Source organism: Crocuta crocuta, unplaced genomic scaffold, assembly GCF_008692635.1.
Source record: "Crocuta crocuta isolate KB4526 unplaced genomic scaffold, BGI_CrCroc_1.0 scaffold193, whole genome shotgun sequence".
Lineage (NCBI taxonomy): Eukaryota > Metazoa > Chordata > Mammalia > Carnivora > Hyaenidae > Crocuta > Crocuta crocuta.
The window spans coordinates 5,347,098-5,360,508 of NW_027529624.1; the positions used below are offsets into that span (position 1 = coordinate 5,347,098).

The following is a 13,411-nucleotide window of genomic DNA, read 5'->3' on the forward strand; positions in this document are numbered from 1 at the left end:
GTGAGCACCAAGGCCTGACCTGGGCTTCTTGCCGCTGGGTCTGCCCCCGCGAGTTCCGGCTGCGACCGCTTTCCGGGGGGTGAGGGGGCATTGACCTCGCCCTGCGGGGGAGACGGGGGTTCGCCTCCCGGAGTGGGAGGGAGGGAGGAGCTAGAGCCCGCAGAAAGTTCGCCTCCTCTGGGGGGCCACAGGAGGTGAAGTGGGAGGAGGAGCGGGTTTAAGGCTAACTACGTGCAAGAATCTTGGGGCGGCGTTCAAGGCCCCCTCCCACACGCGCGCGGAGCTGAGCTCCCTGCTCCTCCTCCAGCTGCTGGCGTAGCCTCGCCGGGAGAAAGCCTCGCCGTTCCTCTGGCTCCGGGAGAGCTGCAGAGCTGCAGGCAGAGGAGGAGGCCGCGGCGAGACGGGCAGCACCCCGAAGCCGAGCGCACGCCTTTGGCGCGCGGGCGGAAAAGGTGGCATAGGCGGCCAGCACAGGTTCGCCCACTCGGGACACGCACCCACGCACGCACCCACAGGTGCCGCCAAAGGACCCTCCAGGAGTCTCTAAGGACCCTCTTTAAGCCCCAGAGTCGCCCCTACCGCCCTCCCCCAGCCCCGGAGACCTCGGCGGGGACCCCGGGCTCGGACGTCCCCGCGCCTCCGGGCACCTGGCTCAGCAGGAGTCCCCCGGGTCGGGGCAGGGCGGGGCCGGCAGCGGCGAGCCCGAGCCCGCCCGGCGCCCAGGCCCCTCGGAGCCCTCAGAGCCCACCCATNGGGGGACGAGAGGAAGCTTTACAGGACTAGGGAAAGTTAAACTGATTGAGCACCTACTGTGTGCCGGCATCATAGGCAACTTTACGCATCTAGAGATAAACGAGACTTGTTGAGCACCTGCTCTGTGTCAGGCTGAGTGCTAGGCCCTTAGTTGTCCCTGGGAGGAAAGACTTACTAAGCTGCTACTATGAGCTACATGTGTTGCTGGAAGCCTTCCGTTTAAGCAACTTAGAGCAATAGCCACTTAAACAGGAGGACACTGAGGCTCAGGGAGGAAGAGGCGCTTACCTTCCCCAAACGCTCCCTCCCTCTTCCTGAGCTGGCTGCTACCTGTGTGCCAGGATGGAGCTCCTTGGTGGCCCACCCCCAGCCCTGGGCAGGACTTCCTTTGAGGAGGGAAGATCAAGAAACACCTTCCTTGTTCAGCATTTCTTGAGCTTTTTTTTTTTGGGGGGGGGGGTGTGCCAGGAGTGAGTTTCCTGAGTGATTCTTTTCCCTGGAAATGTGTCCCACATTCAGCGGGCCCGAGGGCCTCCAAGTGCCTTTGAGGGGCTCTCTCTTGTCGTTTGGCCCCCCTTCCTTGGAGGATGACAAAGGATGTTCTGGATTCCTGGCAGGTAGGAGACCGGGCTGGGAAGGGGCAGCCAGCTCAGAAGCCCATGATTCAGGCTTACCCTGGCGTCACAGCGACAAGGCGGGGTCCCCAAGACCTCTGCCTGCGTTCCAGCCCTACCCCACCTGGCTGTTCCCGGTGGCCCCTGGGATGCCTAGAGGAGGTGCCTCAAAGGAACCCACTTGTCCGAAGCTGTATTAGCCTCTCGACTTCTCACTAAACGATCCTGGCCACACTACGGGTTTGTTTCTTCATATCCAGCTGATAGGTGACCAGTCCCACCAGCCCAAACCATTTGCCGAGCTGCTGAGAGGCAGGGCTGGTCTGCGGGAAGCTGGTGGGGCTGGTTTCACACCGCAAAGCCCCCGGGACACCCCTCCATGTGGGGACGGGAGCCAGTGGATAATGTATATGGTCAGAGAGGCTGGCCTGCGCGCTAATGGAGGAGCTGGAGGTGTGTGTGTGTGTGTGGGGCACTCGTTCTGGGATCAAGCTCCGGGGTACCCACGGGGAGAAGGACATGTCCGGATTCCTGTCATGATATCCTTGTCCATCTGATCCTTTCCATCTTCCCGGCGGGCCCTGAGGGAGGGGCTTGGGGGAGAGGAAGAGGGTGAACCCCCAGATGTGTTTGCTAGGAGCTGGCTGGGCAGGGTTTAAGGGTGAGTCCTGGGCAGGATACCCATCCCCCCAGCTGTCTGTAGGGAGAGAGAGGGATGAGAGTATAATAGGCCTCAGGGGTCATTCCCCTGCCTGATGCCAGCTAGGGCATCGCTGAGTCAGGCACTGTTTGAGAAAGACTGGATTTGGCCAGGGGGTAGGTTTTTATGGAGATAAGAGCCCAGGCTTCAGAGCCCATCAGCCTAAGTCTAATCCCGGCCTGGCCTGTAATCTGTGTGGACTGGGGCAAATGACTGAGCCGTGCCCCCACCCCCTCCCCCCTGGTGTGCCCATCAGTTAGTGGACTGATGCTGGTCCGCTTTTCATGGGACTGTTGTGAGTCTTTGGAACAAGAAACACGAAGTGGCCAGCAAGATGGGAGCCCACCTGGCTGTCCACCCCCACCCCCCACCCCAGGTGCCCTGTGAGTGGCCCCAGGCTGGGGTCAGCTGAGACACCCAGAACTTGCATTTGGGTTCTTGTGCTGCTAGCGGCCCCCATTAACCGCTCTCTGAGCCTCCAGCCTCTAAATTCTCAAAGGGCCTTTTGCTCTCTGATGCCCACCTGCTCCTCACTGTGTGGGGACGGCCCGGCTGAGATGCAGGGAGAGAGAAGGCAGCCGAGGAGAGGAGCCATGCCCACAGCTGCCCACAGCGCCTGGGGGTGGGGTGGGGAGGAGAGGGAGGGAAGATGCGGGGGCGGGAGGTGGAGCCTGGGGATCGCTGTCACCTGGCGTCCAGGTGTCTGGGTACCTCACACAGCCCCACGTGGCTGAGGCCATGTGAAGCCTTCTCTCGGAGAAGAAAGCCACATTTCCCTCTCCTTGCCTCTTTCTGACGCCCTGTCTCCTCCCTGACTCTCTGCCTCGAGGTCCATCCAGGCACTGATATTAGCACATCTGTACCAGGACCCCCCCCTCCCCCTCCCCCTACCTAGAGGCTGGGTTGGGTAGGCGGTGATGGAGAGGAACATTGTCCCTGGGAGCTGCTGGCCTCCCTCCCTGTCTGTCTAGACAGACGTGATCACCAGCAGAGTCAAGCTCCCCGAAGACAGGCTGGGGAGGGGGCTTTCGTGGTGCGGGGCCTCTTTCCCCGCAACTCTGCTGAAGGCCCAGGCTGCCTCGCCCAGCACAGCACCTGGGCCAGCCAGGTCAGGGGAGGAAGAGGAGGAGGCCTCAGAAGGAGGCTTCGGGTGAGCTCCAGAGGCAGACTCACTTGCTTCATTCATTCATGGCTCATTTATTGAGCACTTGCTGTATACATGGCACCGAACCCCTGTGGGGTAAATGGAAGAGGGCTGCAGGCATGAATTGGGGGGCGGAGGAGGAGGGAGTCCCTGTCCTGACGACCTCATTAACGACAGAGGCCAGTCATGTAGCCTTTGAAGTATCAGGGTCCTTATGTGTGAAATGGGCAGATAATATCTTCCCTGGGGGGAGGTGGGGAGGAGACCCTGTTGTGCGGCGCCGCTGCCTGGGGTCAGATCTCTCCTTTGCCGGTTACTGGCTGTGTGACCATGAGCAAGTTAACTCAACTTCTCTGTGCCTCAGTAACTTCCCCTACGAACTGGGGTGACGCCACCTACCTTCTGGGGTTACTGAGGGACGGAGCGACTTAGTACACGCTCAGCACTTAGCACCTGGTGGCCCATGTTGACTGCGAAGTAAATGTCAGCTACCTTTATTGTTCTATACTTAGCACGATACCTGGCACACGGCAGGGGCTCAGTTAATGGTGATTGTCAGGGCTGGGGGGGCTCAGGGTCAGCGGTGTGCGGGCTTATTGTGTGCGCCTCTTTGCAATTCATTATTTGAGACCCTCTTGGTAACTTGGAATTGGCCGGCGGGTGGGAATGTGTATGCCATAGAGATCGACAAACGCTGCCAGTAAGAGCGTTTTAAAAAGATATTTTTGAGAGCTGGTTTACTGCACGGCGCCTCTCAGTTGGGCTCCAGTCTCAGCAGAATGGCAGAAGTAGAGCCCGATGACGTTGGAGAGAGCCTTGGGGTGAGTGGGTGCAGCATCCTAGGCTACTGAGCTGGGGCAGCCAGAGGTGGGGGCCACGGGGAGCTAGCATGTACAGGTCCCTGCGCACACGGGGAAAAAAAGGTGCCTTCTCTGGGCAGATGAGTCCCGCAAAGACAGCCCCCCACGCTCCTGCCCAGAGGGGTGCCTTGTGCAGCGCCCAGCCTGCACAGCCATGAGTGGCAGCGGCTGAGGGCAGGAGGGATCGATATTCCAGCAGGCCTGTGTCAGTTTCTAGTTCCTAGAGAGGGGAGGGATTCCTGCCGGGGTGGGGTGGGGAGCGAGAAGCCTTCTGAGAGGAGGTGGTGTTTGAGCCAGACCCTGCGATGTAAAGAGAAGAGGGTGTTCTGGCAGAGGAACGAACACGAGCTTAGAAGTGGAGGCAGATCTCCGCAGAGCTCCAAGAGAGTGATGGGCTCGGGGACTCTCAGGGGATTCCGGTGGGTGCTGACATAGGAAAGGAGGGTGGCGGGGGCTGGGACTGGCCTTTGGGGTGGGCCTTCCATTTGGATCCTGAGTCAGGGTCCAGTTCAGCCTCTTTCACAAGGCCAAGAAGCTCCCACAGAAAGTTCTGGGTAGCCCTTGCAGCTCTGAAGGACTTGAGCTGTTCCCGGGTCGTTTCTCTGGCCCACATCCCCTAGTCCAGATCTCTGGGTCTCCTGGCAGGCAGTAAGCAAATTCCCAGGGCCTGGGGGTGAGGGCGCTGGGCCCTGGGTGGGTGGGGAGGATGTGGTCTGGACGTGGCCTTTTCCCAGTTTCTGGGAAGGCTGAAAGGCCACAGCCTGCAGTGCCCGAGAAATGCTCTCTAGCGCCTCCTTTAGGCCATGCCCTGGAGTCCCAGCCCGCGGGAGGCCAGGGTTGGAAAGATTAGAAGGACCAGAGAGAGATCAGCTTCTAGCAGGAGTTAGTTAACATTTTGCGACCTTAGCATGTGCAACAACACTGTGAGTGGAGTCCCTTCTATAGCTGAGAGAAAAAGGAACTTCCAGAGAACTTTGGCTACTTGCGGTAAAGTGAGGAGTCAGGCCCCTGCGGTTCTGGGAAGGAATCAACAAAGGGTGAATGGCCGCGGGGGCGAAGGAGTGAAGGGGGTGCGTGCGTGAGGGGGGTGGCTGAGGAGGAAGGGGGCCGCAGGGGGCACGAATGGACGAGCTGGCAGAGCCGCAAGACCCCTCGGGGACGTCCTGGTCTAACACCCCCATCTTACAGGCGGAGAACGGACGCCCAGACAGGAGCCACGCGGAGGAGGCCAAGGCCGCCAGCAAGAGGCTGCAGGGTCGGGTCCAGGGCCTGCTGGCGTCCGCTCCCCGCTCAGCGCCGCAGCCCCGAGCCATGATGAAGACCCTGTCCAGCGGGAACTGCACACTCAGTGTGCCCGCCAAGAACTCGTACCGCATGGTGGTGCTGGGCGCCTCGCGGGTGGGCAAGAGCTCTATCGTCTCCCGGTTCCTCAACGGCCGCTTCGACGACCAGTACACGCCCACCATCGAGGACTTCCACCGGAAGGTCTACAACATCCGCGGCGACATGTACCAGCTGGACATCCTGGACACGTCCGGCAACCACCCCTTCCCTGCCATGCGCAGGCTGTCCATCCTCACAGGTGGGTGCCTGGGGTGGGCGGGCGCCCTCGGCACTGGGCAGTGTGCACACCGCACGCTTTGCGTACCCGTCGTCGGAAGTCAAGCTCACGGCCAGCCCCCTTGTGAGCCTGGGAGGGTCAGAGGGGTGCTGCCGGGCAAGTGGTCGAGCCGGGGCCCAGATTCCTCTGTCTGGCCGTGGATGGAGTACTTGTGACTCGTGCTGCCTTCCAGGTCAGGAGCGGACACAGGCACTGGGGGGGAGTTCTTCTCCAGGGACCCGAGGGGCCACTGCCTTACTCCTGCGGGAGGTGGCCCAGCAGAGCTCCGGGGACCATGGTCAGTCTGCTGAGCTCAGGTCCCTTGACACCCCAGGCCTTTGCTGCCTCTCGGAGCGGTAAGGGCAGGCCCTGGGCACTGGTCAGTCAGCGTGATGCCCGGAGCTCAGTAATAGTCACAGGATCGGTGGTGGCAGGAGCCAAGGCTTACGGAGACCTGTGTGCCTGGGGCTGTCCCTCGAGGTCAGCGTGGGTTTGTTTAATCCTCACAACCAACCTAGGAGATGGCTCTTTTGCACTTTACAAATGGGAAAACCGGGGCCCAGAGAGGGTAAGCTACTCCAGGTGGTAACACAGGTGGTCTGGGGCAGCCTGGTGCTTATTCCCTATGGTTAAACTGTCCGGGAGTCTGCCGGCCCTGCTGGGGACACTGGAGCGGGAAGGGAGATTGTCGGGGGTGCAGGGGGGCAGGTGGAGAGGTGGGACCCGGCCAGCGCTGCATTACTAAGGCGGTTTCATGTGGTGGCCAAGAGGGTGGGCACTTCCTGGCTTTATACCTCTGGGCAAGCAACTTTCTCTCTTTGTGCCTCCGTTTTCTGTCTGTACGAGTATCACATCAGCACCCACCCCACAGGCCACTGTGGGAATTAAGTGAGTTAATACGGCAAATGTACTTGGTGAACAGATAGTAAGTGCTCAGAAAACAATGGTGGTAACCCAGCATTTAGAGAGTGCCTGCTACGGGCTACACAGTCATTTCCTTTTCTTTTAAAAAAATTTTAATGTTTATTTGAGAGAGAGAGAGAGAGAGAGAGAGAGACGGAGCATGAGTGGGGGAGGGGCAGAGAGAGAGGGAGACACAGAATCCGAAGCAGGATCCAGGCTCCGTGCTGTCAGCACGGAGGTGGACATGGGCCCCGAACTCATGAACCGCGAGATCATGACTGGAGCGGAAGTCGGACGCTCAACCGACTGAGCCACCCAGGTGCCCCAGTGCAGCCATTTCCTAAGCATCCTTCTCCCATTTCTGGGCAGTGATGAAGGGAAGGAATGAGCAAGTACCTCTGCAGCCATCACGAAAATAGCCCTCCAAATGGAGATGTTTTTGTACCAAGAAACTGCTGCCATGCACACCCTCCCCTACACCCTGGCCACGCACCCTCCTTGAGCACCCTGGGCGGAGCCTTCTTCTTGCGGTCTGTCCTTGCCCACCGGCTGGCCCAGATCGCACTCCACCCCCACCCCATGTTTCGGAGAGGCAGTGTGTGGATGGAGGGAGCCCTGGGTTGGCCTGGATTCCAGTCCTCGCTCCACTATGGATTAGATATGTGACCCGGGCTCTGATTCTCCGTCTCCCTGGCTGCACAACGGACATAAACTTGCTTCCCCCCCAGGGTGGCTGTGGGGACTGAAGGAAGGCACTGGGGGCACTTCCAGCACATGGTGGGTATTACAGGGAGGTCAGCTCTCCTTGCCTTGGGGAGGGGACTGGATGCCCACTGATGTCGACAAGACTAACATCAGAGGGAAGGAGAGACATGTGAGGCAGGACCACCTGTGTGTTTCCAAAATTAATTTTTAGTTACACAATAATATGCAAACACACCCTCCTATAAACCCAAATAAGGCTAAAAAGCCCCCTTGACCTGTGTCCCCAACTCCAGGCTCCTGTCCCCTCCCTGGAGTGGCCCACCCCCTCAGTCTGCTGGGGACTCTTCTGGACCCACCGTGAACACACTGACCTTTACATTTGTATCCTCTTTGTAACAGGGAGTATTTTCGCCCGTCTCTTTTTAACGCGCACTTATCATTCGGAACACATCTGTCTGCTGCTTGCTTTTTTCACTCACCAGCTCGTGCCTCATTTTCCAACCTGGTGCTGGTGCAGAAGGAAACTCTGAAAGCCATTAATTCTGCCGCCAGCTCTCTTTCCAGCTGCCAGCCAGGCTGTCTCTAAAGCTTGGCATCGCGGTCTTGCATTTGAATATGTCAAGGCCGCTGAGTCCTCAGGGGCCCAGGATTAGCCTAATGGGACGGGGTTGGCAGCCCAGGCGGAAATGGCTGCCAGGCTTGGGGCTGCCTTTTGCAAGCACCTCTCTAAACAGCCCATCACCCCCATTCCTTCCATCCCGTCCCGCCCCTTCACCCAGCTTTATGGACCCCCACTGTGTGCGGGGCCCTGAGGAACGAGGACCCAGGTGACACTGTCTCCCTCTGCTCTAGAGCTCACGGTGAAGGGCATACCATTAGCCGGAGAATGATTCCAAATATGACATGCGCTATTATGGGGGGACGAATGCTGTGCCCTGGAGGTCCACAGGAAGGAGGCAGCTTCCAGAAGGAAGAGGGGTTGGATACCAGACCCCGGGCCAGTCACTGACACCCCTGAGCCTCGGTTTCCTCATCTGGGAAACAGGGATTTTGGCATCTCCTCATGGATTCTTACGAATTGAAGCCAAAGTTCAGAGAAGGTGCTTTGGGTGTGAGCTTGTGACCCCTGTAGTAAGTTCTGGAAATTGGCATGCGAGCACTGCCATGCCCTCTCCCGGCCACCCTGGCCACCTCCGAATTGCCTGTTTCAGACCCAGGGACCCATCCTGAGTGATGCAGTGAGTGGAAATAGGGATCACGTAGTCTTGGAGGCTACTGCTCATTCGTCCGTGATTTATTCAGGAAGCGGGGAGCACCTGCGTGTGCCAGGCACTGGCTGGGTGAGACAGAAGCAGGTCCAAATCGTGGCCTGGCCACGTTCGTGCTGTGCCATCTTGGGCCTTTTCTGAGCCTCCCTTTGCTCACCTACACCGGGAAGGTAACCAAACTCTCAATCCGTGACAGAGGTCTTGTGAGAGTTGGGGAGGAACCCATGCTGGCGCGTCCTCACTGCCATGTCCATACCTAAGACCTCCACTCATTATCCCATGAAAAACCCTCACGGGAGGCTGAGTTTCCTCCACGTGGGACAGATGGGGAAATGAAGGTTCAGGGAGGTGGCGGGACCTGCTGAGGGCCATGGGGTCAGGATATAAACCCTGGCCTGACTGGTGCCTGTGCTCTGAGTTCCCATGATGTGTCAGGCTCTATCCAGGCCCTCGGGATGTGCACTGAACAAGTCGTGCAAGACCCCTACTGTCATGGGAATTGTACTTATTATTATTATTTTTTTAATATTTTTATTTATTTCTAGGAGAAAGAGAGAGCGTGAGCAGGGGAGGGTCAGAGAGAGANACTGCCTTTGAGCTGGGCTGTGCCACCCATTAGCTATGTGCCCTTGAACAAGGGCTTTAACCCTCTGGGCCTCTGCCTCCTGCTCTGAAAAATGGGGAGAAGAGTGACCCCCCCATAGACTCACTGGGAGGGCGGNCAGCAGGTGACGTCTTCATCCTGGTCTTCAGCCTGGATAACCGGGAGTCCTTCGATGAGGTCAAGCGCCTCCAGAAGCAGATTCTGGAGGTCAAGTCCTGCCTGAAGAACAAGACCAAGGAGGCGGCCGAGCTGCCCATGGTCATCTGTGGCAACAAGAACGACCACGGCGAGCTGTGCCGCCAGGTGCCCGCCACCGAGGCCGAGCTGCTGGTGTCGGGGGACGAGAACTGTGCCTACTTCGAGGTGTCGGCCAAGAAGAACACCAACGTGGACGAGATGTTCTACGTGCTCTTCAGCATGGCCAAGCTACCCCACGAGATGAGCCCCGCGCTGCACCGCAAGATCTCCGTGCAGTATGGCGACGCCTTCCACCCCAGGCCCTTCTGCATGCGTCGCGTCAAGGACATGGACGCCTACGGCATGGTCTCGCCCTTTGCCCGCCGCCCCAGCGTCAACAGTGACCTCAAGTACATCAAGGCCAAGGTCCTTCGGGAGGGCCAGGCCCGTGAGCGGGATAAATGCACCATCCAGTGAGCGGGAGGGACACCGGGGTGGGGGCCTGGGCGGTGCCTTACGGGAGGTGGCCCCATGTGCACACTGCCCACGCCCCCCGCCCCCCTACCCCCCNATTCTGCTTTTCTGAGGTGCCCCCCCCCATCTGCGCTTTTAGCTCCTCCTCGCAGGGGCAGGTCCCTGCAGGGCTGGGAACAAGGGACGGAGACATACGGACTTGTGCCGGCCCCCAGGTCAGAGCCCTCCTGCCCTGGGGGTCGGAGGAAACACTGATGCCGGAGGGGCCAGAATCCCTACATGAACGGAGCCTCCTGGAACAGACACGGGTGCAAACGACTCCCGGGGTCTCCGCTGGGCTGGTTGAGACCCCAGACTCTGCCCTCTCCGCCTCAGCTCTTTGGGCCCCTGCCCGTCCAAGATGTCCCGGGCGCTGAGCCGGTGGCGGCTGTGTGTGAGAAGAGGGGCGTGGCCACGCCTCCCGGACCACAGCCGCCGCGTGGACTTCTCCGCCGTCCGTGTCGCGGATCCCTCGTCTGCTGGTGTGTGTTGTTGCTGCCGTTGTTCTGTTGTGTGTAGCTGTAGAAGCGGAAATCGTACTGTAAAAGCTACTGGCGCCTCGTTGGCCAGACGCCCCTGCCCACGTTAGACCCGTGGCCTCTGCTGCGGACGCCTTCCTCCCCCTTCCCAGACAGGGTTCCCTTGGCCTGCCTGCAGCCGGACACTGCCCTCGGTAATGAGCTTCACGGTTTTAACACTTGCACGGGGCAGGGGTGGGGCAGGCTGGGGCTGCTTCTCCTCCTGTCCCCGTTGTGTGGTCGAGGCAGCTGATTCTGGGGGAGGGGAGGTGACACGTTCCAGCACACTCCTTCCCCCCCCCGCCCCCGCTTCACCTCGTTCAGGGCAGGGCTCTGCCTAGAACCATGGCTCTGCCTAGAACCATGCCGTCTTCTACTGTGCTGGTTCCTCAAGCATTTATTGAGCACCTGCTGGGTGCCGGGTCCACTGTGTGCTAGGAAACAAAGAGAGTGAGCAGTGCACTTTATGACCCTAGGCCAGGCCCTTCCCCAGCCTGGGGCTGTTCCCCTTCACCCGCATGGCCTGCACCCACCTCTGCTGCCCCTCTGTCTCATGCACCTGGAGCTTTTGGGGGGGGGGCGGGGAGGGCTGCAGGTGCAGCTGGGAGCCAGAGCCGAGCCCAGAGAGGTAGGTGGGAAAGTCCCTCGTGTGTGGCGCGAGACTGCTGTGTACTGGGTGTGACAGGAGTTGGGCCCCTTGACCAAAGGCCTTGTCATCAGCTCTTAACAAACACATTTCATATCTTAACCTCCTTTAAAATACTGAGATTTAGGGGCGCCTGGGTGGCTTAGTCGGTTAAGTGTCCGACTTTCGCTTAGGTCATGATCTCGCGGTTCGTGGGTTCGAGCCCCGCGTCGGGCTCTGTGCTGACTGCCAGCTCAGAGCCTGGAGCCTATGTCAGAGTCTGTGTCTCCCTCTCTCTCTGACCCTCCCCTACTCACACTGTCTCTCTCTCTCTCCTAGAAATAAATAAAAAAATATTAAAAAAAAAATACTGAGATTTAGGGCTACGCGGAACCTTAGTGATCATCTAGTGAATCTTTCTGAGGCCCAGAGAGGGTGAGTAACTTGCCCCAGCTCACACAGCAAGTCTGTGAGCGGCAGAAGTAGGGCTAAGTCCAGGCATTCAGCACACGCCCCGAGGTGCCCCCTCTCCTGATGCTTCCTCGGCCCCTGGGGCGTTCAGAAAATGGAGGTGTCTTCCCCGACCCTCTCTCTAGATCGGTCCCTGAGGGCTCTTGTAGATTCTGTGTACTCCATGCCTGTGTTTGTCTACGTACACGCACGTGAACACGAAGATGTGCGCGTGCCCGGCTCCAGCTCTGCACACTGGCTGCCTCCACCCCGGCACCTGCTGCTCAAGCGGGGGCCCTGGCTCTGCTACTATGCCCTCACCCGGCCCTGGCCCGAACCCTCCGAGAGGACGTGGCCAGGACAGGTGTGTGACCTGGTCCCACCCAGTGACGCCCCTGCTGCCCCACATCTCTGTGACCGCTACCAAATAAAGTGGGTTTGTTTCTAAGCTGTGTCCTTGACTGTATTTGCTGTATTTCTGAGAGGAGGTATGTCTCTTCCTCCAACCAGAGCTGGCCGTTTCCTCCCTCAAATACACCTGTCCGCTGCCCTTGCCCAGGTGGCAGCATTGAATCAGTCTTCAAGTTTAAATATGTGTGGGAGGGGGCCCCCCAGGACAAGAAGTTGTGTACCTCTCTTGGCCCTGCCTTTCTGGATCTTCTGGGGGCGGTGTATGCTGAGCTGTCGGTGTCCCTTGAGAGGGGCGGCCGGGTCGGACAGAAGACACCCCGGCCCCATGGGTCATCGCCCCTGGGCACCACCGTATGTCTAGATTCTGTGTGGCTCCTCTCAAACAGTGATTTTGCTCCAGGGAACATTTGGCATTATCTGGAGACATTTCTTTTAAGTGTATTTATTTATTTTGAGAGAGAGAGAGAGAGAGCGAGTGAGCAGAGGAGGGGCAGAGATAGAGGGAGAGAGAATCCCAAGCAGGCTCTGCACTGCCAGGGCAGAGCCTGATGCAGGGCTCGAACTCTCGATCCGTGAGATCATGATCTGAGCAGAACTCGAGTCGGTCACTGGCTGAGCCACCCAGGCACCCCTGGAAACATTTTTGAATCTCCGAGACTTGGGTGGAGGGCACTACTAGCTTCTAGTGGGTAGAGGCCAGGGTTGCTGCTGAACACCCTCATGCCCAGGTCAGCACCATGCCCCTTCCCCCCCCCCCCCCCCAAAAAAAAANCCAAATGTCAGAAGTGAGAAGCCTCAGTCGGGACGGTTGGACACGGCCCGGGTCTGTATGGTTGATGTGTTGTACAACTTTCTGGACAGTATTTAATAGACACCGGGCAAGCAGAGAGAGCCCTCGTGTGAGATGAGGCAGGTTGTGGGTGGGGACGGGGGTTGAGGGAGAGGGACAAGGTCTGGTCCCTGTGCCACCCTGAACCTGCCACCTTAGATCTGATTTTCCCAGGGTGGAGGGAACAGGAGGGGCCCAGCCTCACACCCGTCATGCCTCATGCCACCCTCACGCCTTCCAGCCCCGTGAGAAACACCTCCCGTTTACCCGATTGTCCCCATCTTGTCCAAGATGGCCCAGCTGGTGGTCTGGCAGGTGGGGGATTCGAAACCAGAGGTCACCTTAGCTTCATGAGGGTGGGGAACAGATTTTGCATCTGGGAGATGGAGGTAGTCTGCGCTTTTGATCGACCAGGAGAAGATGTCACCGAGCGTGTAGGTGACGGGGCTCATGGTTCAGAGGGAGAGATCTCTGTGCGGACATTCACAAAGCAAGGTGACCTTGGCTATGGCGGAAGCAAAGCCAGGTGGACCTGTCGTGTGGAGGAGCAGGAGGGGAGCTCCCCACTCTGCCTACCTGGGAGCCCAGCCCCCCTCCCATCCCGCACTGGGCAGAGAGGGTAAGTGTGGGAGGCAAATCACTTTGCCACTTGCCGAGTCCTGTCTCTGTAGACGAGACCTAGAGGCCAACACTATCTCCTACATCCCAGGCCAGTGCTGGATGGTAAGAGCTGGGGG

The 13,411-nt window shown here is 59.0% G+C and overlaps 1 protein-coding gene across 1 annotated transcript; it reads left to right on the forward strand.

Moving 5' to 3' along the window:
• The first annotated feature begins 1,348 nt into the window (after positions 1–1,348).
• RASD2 (RASD family member 2) lies at positions 1,349–9,894 on the forward strand. Its single transcript, XM_077762040.1, has 3 exons — positions 1,349–1,370; positions 5,260–5,653; positions 9,276–9,894. The coding sequence occupies exons 2-3, from the start codon at positions 5,383–5,385 to the stop codon at positions 9,803–9,805; spliced, it is 801 nt and encodes a 266-aa protein (XP_077618166.1). The 5' UTR covers positions 1,349–1,370; positions 5,260–5,382; the 3' UTR covers positions 9,806–9,894.
• Positions 9,895–13,411: the final 3,517 nt, after the last annotated feature.